Source organism: Pteronotus mesoamericanus, unplaced genomic scaffold (genome assembly GCF_021234165.1).
Source record: "Pteronotus mesoamericanus isolate MK-2021 breed Mesoamerican mustached bat unplaced genomic scaffold, CSHL_Meso_final scaffold_507, whole genome shotgun sequence".
Lineage (NCBI taxonomy): Eukaryota > Metazoa > Chordata > Mammalia > Chiroptera > Mormoopidae > Pteronotus > Pteronotus mesoamericanus.
Window position 1 is genome coordinate 4,462,172 of NW_026555319.1, and position 14,610 is coordinate 4,476,781.

General features: G+C 39.2%; 1 protein-coding gene across 1 annotated transcript in view; it reads right to left on the reverse strand.

The window, feature by feature from the left end:
- Window positions 1-243: 243 nt before the first annotated feature.
- Window positions 244-14,610, reverse strand: part of PPTC7 (protein phosphatase targeting COQ7) — a 36,333-nt gene continuing 21,966 nt past the window's right edge. Inside the window, exons 3-6 of the mRNA XM_054594109.1 lie at window positions 10,571-10,769; window positions 7,040-7,163; window positions 5,195-5,324; window positions 244-4,082 (exon numbers count right to left, since the gene is read on the reverse strand). Coding sequence (XP_054450084.1) covers window positions 4,024-4,082; window positions 5,195-5,324; window positions 7,040-7,163; window positions 10,571-10,769 — 512 coding nt within the window. The 3' untranslated portion in view covers window positions 244-4,023. The remainder of the gene's footprint in view (window positions 4,083-5,194; window positions 5,325-7,039; window positions 7,164-10,570; window positions 10,770-14,610) is intronic.

The window sequence follows — 14,610 nt, forward strand, 5'->3', positions numbered from 1 at the left end:
CATTCAAGTATCAGTCCATTTTGATGAATTTTTGAGGAAGCTAAACTGATGTAGTAAACCAGCTGGTGAAAAGAGCTAAGGCGGATAAACTAGTAAAAGACAAACTAATAGCTGTAAAGTATGGAGTCACTGCTAGACTAGTCAACTAAGAGGCTTGGAAATATGGACTTGATATAGACCAACAAACAATATCAAGGATTGGTGTCTTATTTAGTTACTATTCAAATTAAAAGGAGTACACGGATTAGTATAAATACTATATTTATTAAATATCTTTACAGTTTATTTAAATGTATTTACAGAACTATTCCTGCATAAGTTATATTTCAGACATCCAATTCAGGTCATTGCCTCTTGGGTAAGACAAATAATGATAGTCTCAAAACAGAAAATAAGCAGCTCATTAGTATACACAAATTCAAATCTGCTTCATTATTTAGCCATCTTTGCCACAAACTACCTGCTAACAGTTAAAATTTTGACGTGGACACTGTCAATTCTTAGTTGAGAAGTTCAATTTTACAAAGAATTTAATTTTTTATGAATAAAACCCAAATGTTTTTTGCTTCATATTTTCAGTTTTATAAGCAAGTTTTGGTTTTCTTTTTTTTGATCTCGTAAAATTTGTTAAATGCTAAAATGTGATCGTTTCCAGGTAAACTGGATGCTGTAGCTTCTACCAAAGATAGCTGGTTTAAGGTGACAAGGAACCAAGAACTTATTCCAAAGTACAAATATTTACCGTTCTAGCCAATCTTGTTTACAATCTCCAAAATGCTCAACACTGACTCAGTAAATTCCCACAATTCCTGCCTTGATACTTGATGTGGTAGGTTGGTGGTACTGAAGGTGGTACTGAAGGCTACTGCTCTCTATCCAGAACAAATGTAGCTGATAGGAGAGACACTCCCATCACACAAAGCTTGAAATCTAGTTGCTAATCTAGAGACACAGCCCAACCCCCAGAACTGCACACCTGGAATGGATTCTTTTGTGATGTAGTACCCATCAACCATGTCAAGCCAGTACAGTAATTCAGGACAAATAACTTGTCCCCGCCCCCCTCATTTCTTCTTTCTGTTTTTAAGAGCCTATAGACTCTACTGCATATCTGTTGGGTAATTTATTTTTGTGCGCAGGCAGCTTAAGTTCACAGGAAGAAATAAGGTTCTGATATGTTTAGAGTGCACATTTTAAAACAGAACAAAATAAAAATTTCAAGCATGTGATAAAAATATTTTTTTTTTTTATAATACAGTATTGCTTTATAAATATAGATGGAAAAGCTATAAACTTTACTGGTCTTTGGTGCATCCAGAGAGGGATAAATAATTTGCCATTTGTAAATTAGAAATCCAAATTCTCTTTTGTTATAAAAGTCCATTACATGAGGCAAATGTGCATGTGTTGTTGTTTTATACTGCTTGATTTAAAATACAATTAACACACACATGAAGTTCAGAATCAGACACACCAAGTGGCATATCTCAGTCACACCCTTCAGAGACTTGGGTCCTGTGATCTGGAAAATTCCAGCCTGGGTTCCACACAGCCTCTGACCACTGAGAGTGGAAGGAGAGTTACTCGATAAGCAGCACTCCACTGACCACTGGCAGTCATAAAATAAGTGCATAACACAAAAAGGACAGGGAAAAGAGAAACTGTTTTGTGTACAAATCTACAGGCCAGGTCCAAAGTCAGTTCCACTGTGAAACTCAATTCTTGTCCCGCTAATTTCAACGTCACTGGAACAAACATACTGTCGATTTCTTACAATCATTTCTCAAAAAGGTAAGCTGATTAAATGAGTTGTGTTAAAACACCACCAATCTAGCTTTACAAAGATTGTGTCCAATGGGTTAAATGAGAGCAGAGAAAAGCCAGTGACTTAACCAGCTCTACCAGGAATCAAATGTAGGCATTGCAAAATTAATGCAAAATATATCCAGATCATAGGCTACATACCTCTGACCAGAAATAATTAAAAACCCAATAAAAGAACTAATGTCGTCATCCCAAGTATAAATGTACTCCTTCCAACAAAACCCTTCTGGATGCAACTTTCTTCACTTTTTAAATACAGAGACTGCAAATAGTTTGTGCAAAATAAATACCCCGCCACTTGCCACTCTGGCTTCCCTGTTTTATCACAGCACAATGGGCTCTTGTTATTTAAACAGTCTCCCTCCACCCCGCCATCTCCTCTACCAAAGAATTATTTTGTCAAGTTAGGGTAGTTAAGGCATTCTGACATGTAATTAAAGGTGATTCAAAACAGCTATCTAACATTATGCCAATTTAGGAATAGTAGATAAATTACTGAACGGCTTACAAATGAATAACTCATTCTTATTATAAATGAAATGCCTGTTACAAGCATGATGCATTGAAATATAGTAATGACATGTACATGGTACATGTTAAACAATTTTAAATAAAACAAAAGCTTGACAGTTACTCAAATATACAGTACAAATTCACAAAACAAAATCTTTAAAACAAGTTGAGGTAACCTCAAACATAAGTTTTAATGCAATAAACCAGGGAGTAAGTATCTCCTTTAGAGAAACTTTCTATATTCTCCGCAAGTAGATTCTCATCAGGTTTAATTGCATTCTCATCTATACACCAATGTTACCTGACTTATATATAAAACATGGCTTTAATTTAAGGATTGCTAAGTATATATATTTTTCTACCACCAAGTTAATGAAGGAAAGAAAACTGACCCCAAAATATATCTTTACAGCAGTTGACTTGTACATAAACCTTAAAAATAAGTTTGAGTTTGCAGATGAGAAAACTGAATGCGGGATACTTTTATAAGGAAATTATACACTGCAAGATGGCTATTCGGAAACTGTAAACATTAAGCTTGATTCAGAAACCCCTAACTTTCTGTGTAGGGCAAATGCAAATGTCAGATCATCACTAGTTTTGCTGTGGACGCGTGTGCTGCTGCCACTGCCCACGGTGCTCTTCCCACTTGGACTCCCTGAACTTGGTGCATGCTCGTCTACGGAAAGCAAGGCTACTAATGGAAGGTCTGAGTGAAACTAGGAGTAGCATGACCATCAAAAGCCCCAAAACTCAATGTAACAGCTGTCCATTTTCAACCCATGAGCCCTACGGGCCTACAGCTCCCACAAAGGGGCATCATATCAGACAGCTGGGAGGAGTTTCAGCCATAGCATTAAGTTTCTCAGCTTTGAGGAGTTTAAAATCTTGAGTAATAGTCCCACTAAAAAATTTTGGTAAAGAGTTTCCCCCGCCCCTCCTGCAGATCAGGCCATCAGCCTGTGATTTGGACTAATCAATAAACTGCCAAAACGTTGATCACAGGATTACAATTAAGCATCTTTTAAAAACCATGAAACATATGCATCCATAGAATTAAACTGAATTTTCCTTCCAATTTCTAACAAAACAAAAACAAAAACAACAACTCCTGGGATCAGGATTTCATAATCCAGAGCAATATTTTAGACCAGAATTATAAGCCCCTGAAATAAAGGAGTTTATAATGAAAAGACAAAGTCACACCCAATCATAACAAAGACTGTATAGTACACGTGTAACATTTCTTTTGATGAATAATGTGTTTCTAGTAGATGTACCATAACATAGAATTTGTTAGACTTTTAAAATCCCTTTTACACGCTCTAATTTTGAATTCACCTTACCAACATTACTCATTTTCTTCAATACTTCAAGCATTTTTGAAAAGTAATAGCCATTTTGGCTTTGGAAACCTCCATCCCATCATGGGAAGGACAATGAGATGTGAAGGTCAATCTTCAAATCTTGATTCTCTTCCAAGTTGCTGGCAGATGTGAGCTAGTGAATGACAGTAGTGGTTCTCAATAAAGATCTCAACGGGTCTCAAAACGACAGGCAGAGGCTTACGTCACTGGCCATTGAGATCAGCGGCAAAGGAACGTGGTCCTGCCAGCAGGATCCGCACACGCGGCTGGGGAGAACTTGGGGTAATGAAAGGAGGGCAGGGGTTGACATCTAGGTGAGTCAGTCTGTATACTCAGCCACTATTGAAAGAAGGACGGTGATGTCATCTGGCTTTCCACCTAAAATGAAAACGAAAATGTATTCATGTAACTTATAAGGAAAAGTCAATCAAAATTGTAAGCCTAAATAAGTTCTCGGAGACAAATGCCCGCAATTCAGGCAGGTTTGGTCTATCAATATACTCTAGTAGAGAAAAGAAAAAAATATCTGATAAAGAGAGATAAACAAAAACACCAAGAGATTACATGCAATTTAATTAAAGCGTGAAAGAAAAAAAAAATCCCTCCTCTTTAAATAAAGCAGGAGCTCTGTTAAAATGGACCCCCATCTTCTGTTTATAACAATCACGATAAAGACAAAATCTGGTTAAGATAAATTCTGCCTGACGAGAAGTTACATGCTTCTACCTACAATCCTAATTTGGACAAACATACCCACCCACTGTTTTGAAATCAGGAACAGTCTTGTATTCTAATCTGCCAAACTGCTATGGCATGTGCTTTTTTCTATTTTCTATTTCCTGGAGGGCTAAGAAATGCTTTACATGTCATAATACTACATCAGCAAGAAACAGACCAACTCTACGAGTTCTGATATGATACCTCCAATGTCAGCCCTCTAAGACGGAGCTACTGGCCTGCTGGCCTGCTCCCAAAGTTACATATCGCTCAGTAGGTAGGATTCTTCAAGCAAGGACAGTTTAACATTGCTTCCCTCCTCAAAACCTGCTGTGGCAATTGACAGGCAAATACTGTCCATGAGTCCCACAAAGCCAGAGGAAGGGAGAAGTGAAATGTCAGACCCGTGAAGGGCAGAATGTTCAACTGCTGGGAATGTCCAGTCCCTCCAGGCAGAGTGTGGAGGCCTTTTGGGCTCAGGCCAGGCAGGGCGGTGGTGGCAGCACAGGGCTTCAGGTTCCGCCTGCCTGTGCGCCTCTGAAGTGCAGTCCTGAAGGGCATCCTCTGCGGGGAAGACATGATGACACGCACTTGCTCTTGTCTTCCAGTGGTGAGGCCTGATGACCCTGCTCAAAGCCACTGGCTCACAGCTGGGAGAACACCCCCCGACAGTCTTACCCCAGTGCTCGAGTTTACCTCGCTCCACAGCCCCGAACATTCCCATCTTACTATGTTCCCAATTAGTCCCTATGACCTTCCTAAAGAATGCTTACCTCTCACATTCAGTCCGTTGTCACATGCAAACTGTGCGAAAGGTGACATATAATTTGGGTCATAGGCCAGCTCATGAGCTTGCTCAGCAATGCTTCTTGCTGTTTGTTGTATACTCTCATAATTTGAATTCTAAGATGAAGGATGAGGGAGTTATTTTTACCATAATACCTCACATGACTTCTGTATTCAAGTAAACTTAAAAATATCACTTTTTAAAACAGTAACATTTATCTAATCACAGTTTCCACCATTTTACATTTTATGCCAGAGACATTAAAATGTTACACCCTAACTAAACTGAATGAGACCTGGTGCTGCCCGCACACAATGTGAATCAGGTTTTACAAGGTGGCCTGAGGCTCTGAAGTTTGGATTTTGAATTCTGTGGGGTTTTTTCGCATTTGAAATTCTTAAGGTATTTTTGCTAAAATGGGATGAGATTGAAAGAGCAAATTTTGACAGCACTTTAGGGATGAGCCTAGAATTTTCCTTGCTTAGGAATACACTCCTGTCCTACCCCAGTTTGCTCTCTAAATGAGAGCTGCCAGTCACCCTATGCAAATACCCTTAGAGCTTTATATCATGAAGGAAGATGCTTGCCTAGCTGTATAATCTTGAGCCACACCCTTACCCTTGCTGCTTCAACTTCCTCACAGTAAAACAGGATGGGAAACGAGGTGTGTTTTAGCTCTAACATTCTGAGACTCAGAATGGTTCCAGTATAAATAATAGGCCTCTGCTTCTGTGTCACTTTGTTGAGAGGCCTTCCCTGACCAATCTTTCTAAAATAACAGCCCTCTTTACTCTCTATCATTTTCACCCTGCTTTTTCTTATTTGCCACCAACATTACAGGGAGGGGCACAAGGAGGTTTACAGTTGTTCATATGGAAAATACAATAATTAACAAATAGTAATACAAGACTCAGAATAAACTGAGTTTTGTGTACTGTAAACCTACTTTTGCACCACCCCATACATCTCTATTTCTTTCTCTGTACTGTCTGCCTTCTTCCAGTAGGGCAGGAAACGTGTCACTTCTGCTTACCACCCTGTCACCACACAAAAGTGCAGTGCCACTACCTGTAAGTACCTGGTCTTTACTGAACCTCACAGATGAGGCCTGGAACTGAGGATTTTGTATGCACAGTCTTGGTTACTCCTCACCATAGTTGACCTGTAAAACAGGGCCTTTTGTACCCCAATTTACAGGTAAGAAAAATATTGCTTAAAACATTTAAAAACTTACTCAAGAGTTATACTGGTTAGTGATAAAAGCACGAGAAAAGACTAACTTTCCCCAGAGTTACTGTTTTTACAAAGCCACGAGAACACGGAAAGACCGATTTTCACTTCCTTCCACTCTCTGTACGGAGCGAGCCTGAACCGTGTTGCTGCTGGTGACAGCTCAGGTCACATCAAGGCCCCTCGCTGCCTGCGGTGCTGCCTTGGCTGGCTTTGTATGACAGCTGCCTATCTTTCCCGGTCTCAACAACCTGCTAGGTTTGTTATGAGAATAAGAGGAGAAAAGGACCAGGAGCCAACACTATTAAATATCATTAAAATACAATAACAAATGCAAATAGTAAATTTCTTAGTTGGACTTTTCCTGCTTTTACCACCCTAATAAAACCTTGGGTAGGAAGCCTTTTTCTTCCCCTCAAGTTATCCATTTGTGAATATTTCCATTTACAACTGCTTGGAAGATTAGAACTATTATTATTTTCCTATATTTACAAAATAGTCCTTTTTAAAACTATAAAATGAGATAATACAATTGAATCAAGAAAACTCAACTGCCCAGAGAGGGCTACTGTTTCCAAGGGCCACCCTCTGAGCTAGTTACCTTTAGCTTTTTCAGCTCCTGCAGGATCATATAGTCAGGCATGTTGTCAAAGAGTCCGTCTGTCGCCGTCAGGATGATGTCTCCTAACTGGACATCAAAAGACGTGCTATCAGCAGCATCCGGGCTGTGACAAGGACAGAGTGCAGGCACAGTTAAAGAGAGCTCTTGAGAGATCCCATTCAAAGTTTCCAACAGGCACTATGTTACAATGTAATGAGGCTTTAAGAAAAACTAACTAACTTATAATAGGAGTCAATAATAAAAGCCAGTCATTCTGAAATTCCTAACCTTGAAAAAATTAATCAAAAACTCTGATATAAATATTTCAAAAGCTTAACTGAAATTACCAAGTAAAAGAGAGTGTGGTAATTAGTCACATGTGGTTTAAAAGGAGGAGGGTTCTTTTCTGAGTCAGATACTAACATGCCTCTAAAACCCTAGTGCAAATGAGCCTTTATTTCCTAATTCTTTAGAGACACATTCCATCCTCTCTTATTCATTTTCCACTCATTGTTTCCTGGCAGACTTGAATCTGGCTCTGGGAGGCTGTGTTACAGTGGAATAACTGACTGAGCACCATGGAGGAAAGCATGCAAATCCTGTAAGCTTTCATTCATAGGAAGTACCTGCACTACCACAGTACTATTAATCACTAGTATATTACTGGTAATACCATGTTAATATTACTAAGAGAAACTTATTTTGGCAGGGTAAGTAAGGACTGTGTATCTATCTCCCAGGGCTTACAAAGTGCTCCTCATGCATGTCTTTTTATTTATTAGGGTGCCTGGACCACAGTAGGTCTTCTCTATGTAGTGACTAAATGAGTAAAGAAACAAAGTAACTGACCCTCCAAACTAGGGAGAAAAACAAACACTGTGATATACTGTTCATGCAGAGAGGAAGGCACAGATGCAAAACAGGTAACAGTGGCTGACTCTGAGGAAAGGATGTGTGGCTGGGGCAGGGATAGGAGGAAAATTTTGCACTTTATCTTTCTGTATAAAACTTTTAAAAAGAAAGATGGGGAGACTTTTTTCCTCTGACAAAACCTTACGAACACAGACATAGCATGGGGGTGGCGGGTGCGGGGGGGAAGCCAGGTGGGAAGAACAGAAAAGATAATATATTCAAAGAGTTAATGGCCCTCTCAGCCACTTCCAAAGGCCAGATTCACCGCTTCCAGGCCTCCAAGGTGAGGAAAGGTGAGAGAGGTACCTGACAATCTGCCTTAACCTGCACTTTGAGAACAAGAGCTAGGAACAATTCATACACTGACCCAGAGGAGAGGGGCCAGAACCAAAGCACCCTAAGCTTGACAGAAAAACCCCAAACCTGTGTAAGCGACAAAAAACATAAAAACTAACAACCCACCCATGCCTGCTGGGGATTTACACAAAGTGCACTGACAAAATTTCTGGTTCATCTGCTTCTCACTGAGGAAAGAAGCAGCACATCTAAAAGTTCTGTGATGGGGTCTGTCAAGGAGCAAACTAACCTATACATGTATACAACAAATATTTTGTAAAAACAGCTACTAAAGGAAAACCTGTAAGGTTAAAATAATAGTTCATAGATAAGACAGACTAAGAGCTAAGAAGATAAGATACAGCAGGGGGAAAAATGACTAAAATTGGTGGAAACCGGGTTGATTTATTCTGCAGAATAAAGGAAACTGCACAAGACACTTCACATTTGCTCAGTCTTTGGAAGCTAATCAGACTCTAGAAGTTTAGATTAATGACCAGGTTGGCCCTGAAGCTCTATTTTATGCTGAGGTTTTTCTTTCCCCAGGAGTGTCCTCTGCTATTCTGCCTGTGAGAGACTCGCTACCATTGGACAGTTTGTCCTCTTCTCCCAACACTCCCATCCATGAGCTTGGTGTTCTGCCAGCTGCAGTTCTGCCCATTTTGATTGAACATACTGTGCTGCTGGAAACTTTTGCCTGCACTGAAACATGAGCTGAAATCACATGCTAGCAAGCTGTCTCTGGGCTCCAGGGGGAGCACCCTCCACCTCGCTGGCAGGCCAGGCTGAATGCTACCCTAACCAGATTTTCCCAAAGACAGCATGTGAGATACGCCAGGGCTGATCTAGCACTCAGAATCCACAAGAAGAAGAATCAAATGAAGGAAAATGAAAACACTGTTCTCCAAAAACTGTTAGCTGAACTTGATATCCACCAAGGCCTTGGGGTTCTGAATTCTCCCCAGTCCAATATACTTAATATTAATGTGTATTACAGCCAACTGAAGAAGGGCCCATAATCCAACATTCTTCCAATTATGGTAATCTGTCTTAATCTGAAAGTAAAAATGATTCCCTCTCTCTAGGAGTCAACTACTGACTTTAGATGAGCAATACTGAATACCTAATTATATGGTATACTCATTCCAGTTTAAAAGATGGTAGTAACCATTTAATCTCAGTTAGGGGTTAAGATCTGGCTTTATAAGAACTATTAAATAGAGACAACAGGCACCTACTAGAATGTTTCCATTTTTCCAAAAGGTTTATTACCCAGTTAACAACATTTATGAATCCACAACATTTGTGCTAGGTACTATAAGGTTGTTATAGGCAATGAAATCTGAGACTATCTTAGCCTTATTCTGTACTCTGATCTTAGAGAAGACAAACTGTGAAAGTTGATTCAAAAAAGTACCCATGGTCTTAAAAAGTACTCTTGACAATTTAAAAATCAACTGAGGGAAGGCATCAGAAGAAAAAGAGACCACCTCAACAGGGTCATCATAGAACACACCCAAGACCACTTTTGATTCCATTTCCCGCAAGTTAACTTGGCCCATGGACTGCAAGTTCTATCTGTTATATGTAACAGGAGGCATGAGAATCAATAAGTTTAATTCTGATAAATAAAGCAAATGCCTGTCTGAACTCTTCCCTAGTAACGTATGCAAAATCTTGCACAAGCAAATGGCGTGCACAAACAATGACTCATTTCTCAAGCACAATTTAACACTCTGTATGTACCACTTGGTCTTGGTATGAAAAACTGATATTCTGTAAACTTGAAATAGTATGTTCACTGTCTTGTCAAATTATTGGTTGTTTATCAGAGTTCAACTTGGCTACAATATCAAGTTTAAGCAAAATATCTTTCGTTTTTTTAAAAAAGATTTTATTTTTAGAGAGAGGAAAAGGGAGGGAGAAAGAGAAGGAGAGAAACATCAATGTGTACGAGACAAACATGAATTAGTTGCCTCTCATGGGCCCCCAACCAGGGACCCAGCCTGTAATCCAGGCATGTGCCCTGACGGAATCAAACCTGTGACCTTTCGGTTTGCAGGATGATGCTCAACCCACTGAGATACACTAGTCAAGAGTAAGCAAAATATCTTTTGAAGTCGATCTAAAAGGTCCTCCTGATTAAGAACATTCTCAATGTGTCTTCTTTTCTCACATGAGAATGAAAGCTGTCTCTCTCCACTGTGATTAAGGGGGATGGGAGGGAACCAGTGGATAAGCCACACCCTCCTATTCACACTTAACAGTGAAGGGAACCATTACCTGTCACTCAAGACGACTCCCTCGGCTTCCGGCGGTGCGATTGAGAGCTGGAATGGAGTGTTGAAGTAATGCTGCTGCTCATCTGATCGGTGTACAACTTCACCACCCCTGACGACCAGAAAGCCTGAATCGCCCAGGTTTGCCGTGTGTAAGCGATGGCTAGTTCTGTCCAGCACCACGATGCAGGCAGTACTGCTACCTACAAACAAAAATGGTCTCCATTGATTTTCTCTTCCCAGGCTGCCTTTGTATACACATTTTTATCAAATTACCCCAAGAGTAACGTCATAATTCGAACCTCCTTTGCTTATAAAAAGGACCCTTCTTAATTATGCTCCATGTTGCCAACAAATGTCATCAATAACCTGATCAGGGTCCAAATGGTGGGAAAGAAGGGATTTGTATGATACATAGTAAGCAAGCCACTGATGACCTGAATTCTTCCATTTGCAGAGATCGAAAACAATAAAAATGGCTGGTATTTAACCACACTATTTCATTTCAATAGTGCTATTAATCTATGCCAAATGCTCAAAAGCATGTTGTTGAAATATTAAGCTTTAATACTTAAATGCCAGAATGAGAATGTTACATTTCCCTGACATTTCTTATTAGTCACTAGCAGGAAACCTTCTGCACAAAATTCACTAACATTTAAGACAGGGCACATAACGACAGTTTTAAACCAGATTTCCATCTGTTGAGGTCACGAAGAACTTTTATTAGGGATTGACTCGCTATGGAGTAACAAGACTAATTTTCCCAGGTAGGTTGTAGAATCAACCTGTTCACTTTCCAGAGACTACTAATGTTCAGACGAAAGAGACCACATTCTAAGCAGAGCAAAAAGCTTCTGCGCACATTTACAGCACGCAGCTCACATGACCTTCCCCAGAGTGAAAGGCAGTTCATAAGTACAACTAGTAAGAACACTTTCAAGCACTAAAATTTAAACCTACAACTAAAGAGAAAAGGCAAAATAGAAAAATAAGCAGTTTACCAAGAAATATATGAAAAATGATCATCACACTACTAACCATTTTGTCTATTTAACAAGAATCGAAAGAAAATAATGTGTGGTGTTGTCAAGAGTGTAGCGAACATGGTCACGCTCATTCCAGTGGTGAAAGAATAAAACTAAACAACCTTTTTAAAAGGCAATATAGCCCTGAAAAATGTGCATATTCATTGGTGAGAATTTATTCTAAGAAAATAATCAGAGATGCAAATAGGACTTAAGTGCAAAACCATTGTTTAAGGTCAGGAAGAATTGAAAGCAACCTCAACATCTAAAATTAAGGGACTGGTTGAATAAATTACAGTTCATCTATATAACGGCAGGCTATACACTGTCACATAATACCTGAAGAGTATTCTCTTAAATAAGTCAGCCTGGCTGTGTCTGAATGCTGTCTCTGCCACTTACTAGCTGTGTGACCTGGGGCAAATTACTTAACCTCTCAGTGCCTGAGGTTCCCACATCTATAAAAATAGGGATAACAGTAACTACCTAATAGCATTGTTTGTGAGGGTAAAATTAGTTAAGTCATGTCAAACACTTATAACACATAAGTGTTAGGTTTTTGACAGCCACTAAATTGTAAGAGAAATATATTTGAAAAGGAAAGATGATAACAAGTCAAACAAGTAGGTTACAAGCTAATAAAGTTTCATTTTTAAAAAAGCGATGTCAAACTTAAAGAACTGTACATAATAGAGTAAAATAACAAAACAAACAGAAAACAAAAAACCCCCCAACAATAGTAGGCAAAGGCCAAACCGTTGAGATGACAGTTAATAAGCAAAATGAAACAAACAGGGTGTGGAGCCAGCTGTGTTAAATCCCAGAGCTCCCTCATTTTCTAGCTGTGTGACTGCCAGTAGGCAAGTCCTTTATTCTGCCGAGGCCTCAGTTTCTTTCTAACATAATGGTGGATAAAGCAAAATATCTTTTGAAGATGAAAAGTAGTACCTAGCTCATGGTGCTGTTGTGAGCACACTGTAGATTCAATTCCTATTACCATTATTCTATGCACAAACATACAGAGAAAAATATCAGGGAGCATGACCACTAATTTAATTTTTGCTATTAATTTTTTCTAAATGAAAATATACAACAATTTTTAAAAAATTAAGCATTTGCCTCATTGTAATGCTCAGAAATTCCATTCCCTTGTTTTTACAGTATATGCACAGGTATTAACCTGACACTCTAATGTTAAGCTATCTAGTCCTTATTCATTAAATGTCAGAGAAAAACACAGGTACTGTAATTAACTGGCAGTGCTGTCAGACAACCTATTCCACAGCTTACTTAGAGCTAAGATTGCCAAATACCCTTCCTTCCTAACTCAATGCAGAGAAACTCCAATCATTTATCATTAATAGAATCATCATACAAAAGATCTGAAAGCTGATGGAATTAATCTGAGAACAAAAAAAAATGACAGATGAGTAGCACAGCCTTGAAATTTTTGCTGCAGTAAGGACTCATGTTGATTCATTATTACTAACTGACAAACCCAGGCCCTCGTTTTCTTGCTACACTTGTGTCAGTAACGTACCCAGTAATGACCAAATAGGTCCTCACCAGTGAAGGAGTTTTAATAGGCAAAGAAGTACCAACAAAGGCAAGTCCAGTCTCACAGAATCATCTGGGCTTGGAGTATATACACCCCTGCCTCTTCAAATTACTGACGTGTGCATTGGTGCAGGCTCTAACAGCCTAATACTGGGAGAAGAGCTTATCATTCTTAGGTGTTTGTAGAGGAACAAGCAGGCAAAGAAGAAAAGAGATGCTGAGCACCACAGCAATGAGCATCCAGATGACTGACCGATCCATGCAGGCCCCCCAGCAAATCCTTCACGCTAACATGGAAATGTTTTTATCACCCAGCTCTTTATCTCATAAACTACAACTAAGCCTTTTGCATAGCAAACAGAGGGAGGAATAACCCCTCAAATTCTTAAGATATGCTGGTTTCGTAAGACCTAAATCTACATAAGGGTTTCTGAGAAAATATACAAGGGGGCCCCCCAAAAACCCCGAATTATCTTCTGGAGGGCTGGCCTCTTGTAGTACAGGGTTCCCCCCTTAGGTGAGTGTTTTGGGATTCTATCTGTATCAGTGTACCGGCTGGCGTCATTGTAAGAGTCTGTTTGGTTTTGGAGAATTTTTTTTGAAGACTCTCAATGCTTTGCCCATTTCATGGGGGTAATTTAATGAGCACACCTGGCCACACCATGCTGAGTGTTCAGCAGTTTTTGACCAAAGAACAGCATGACCCCTATGCCCCATCCTCTCTATTCACCAGGTCTCGCCACCAGCGAGGTCGTTTCCCCCATGAAAAAAAGTCCTCAAAGGTAAACATTTTGCTGATGTAGAAATGAAAGAAAAAATGGCACAAACACTAAAAGGCACCAAAATCGATGAGTTAAAAAACTGTTCTGAGCAGTGGAAAAAAGTGTTGATAGGTGTATTGCATCAAATGGAGAATACTTTTAAGGCAACTGAAGTTTAAACATGTAAGAATAAATACACCATTTTTTATAAATAAATTCCAGGATACTTTTGGGTCTCCCTTCATATGTCAACAATTAGCCTGTTATGCCAACCCAGTTCTAAAAGCACCTAGATACTCTCAAGAAGTAAGTGGTTACTGCTGTCAGTTTGCCCTTTATATTGGCAGTGTTACAGGCTTTTAGCAATTGCTGGATTAAAAAAAAATTACCTAATATTGTAAATTATCATTTTTTGCAATTATATTGAGGTTCGGTAAAACTCAGCAGTCTTTACAAAAATATGCTAAAATTTAGTTACAAATTGCTTAGAGATGGGTAGATTAGGTAAGAAAGAAGTATATATGTGTCAAACGTGGTAATAAAAGATTATTTCAATGTGTCTTTTAGGAGAAGAAATTACGTAGGCCTCTGGAATCTGTGTCTACAGGCTATCAGATGGCATTCTTCAATGTCCTCTTTTCCCTTAAGAGCCTATTTCTGAGTGCTCAGGAAGCTTTAAGTCTGTTCCTTTTCAAGGG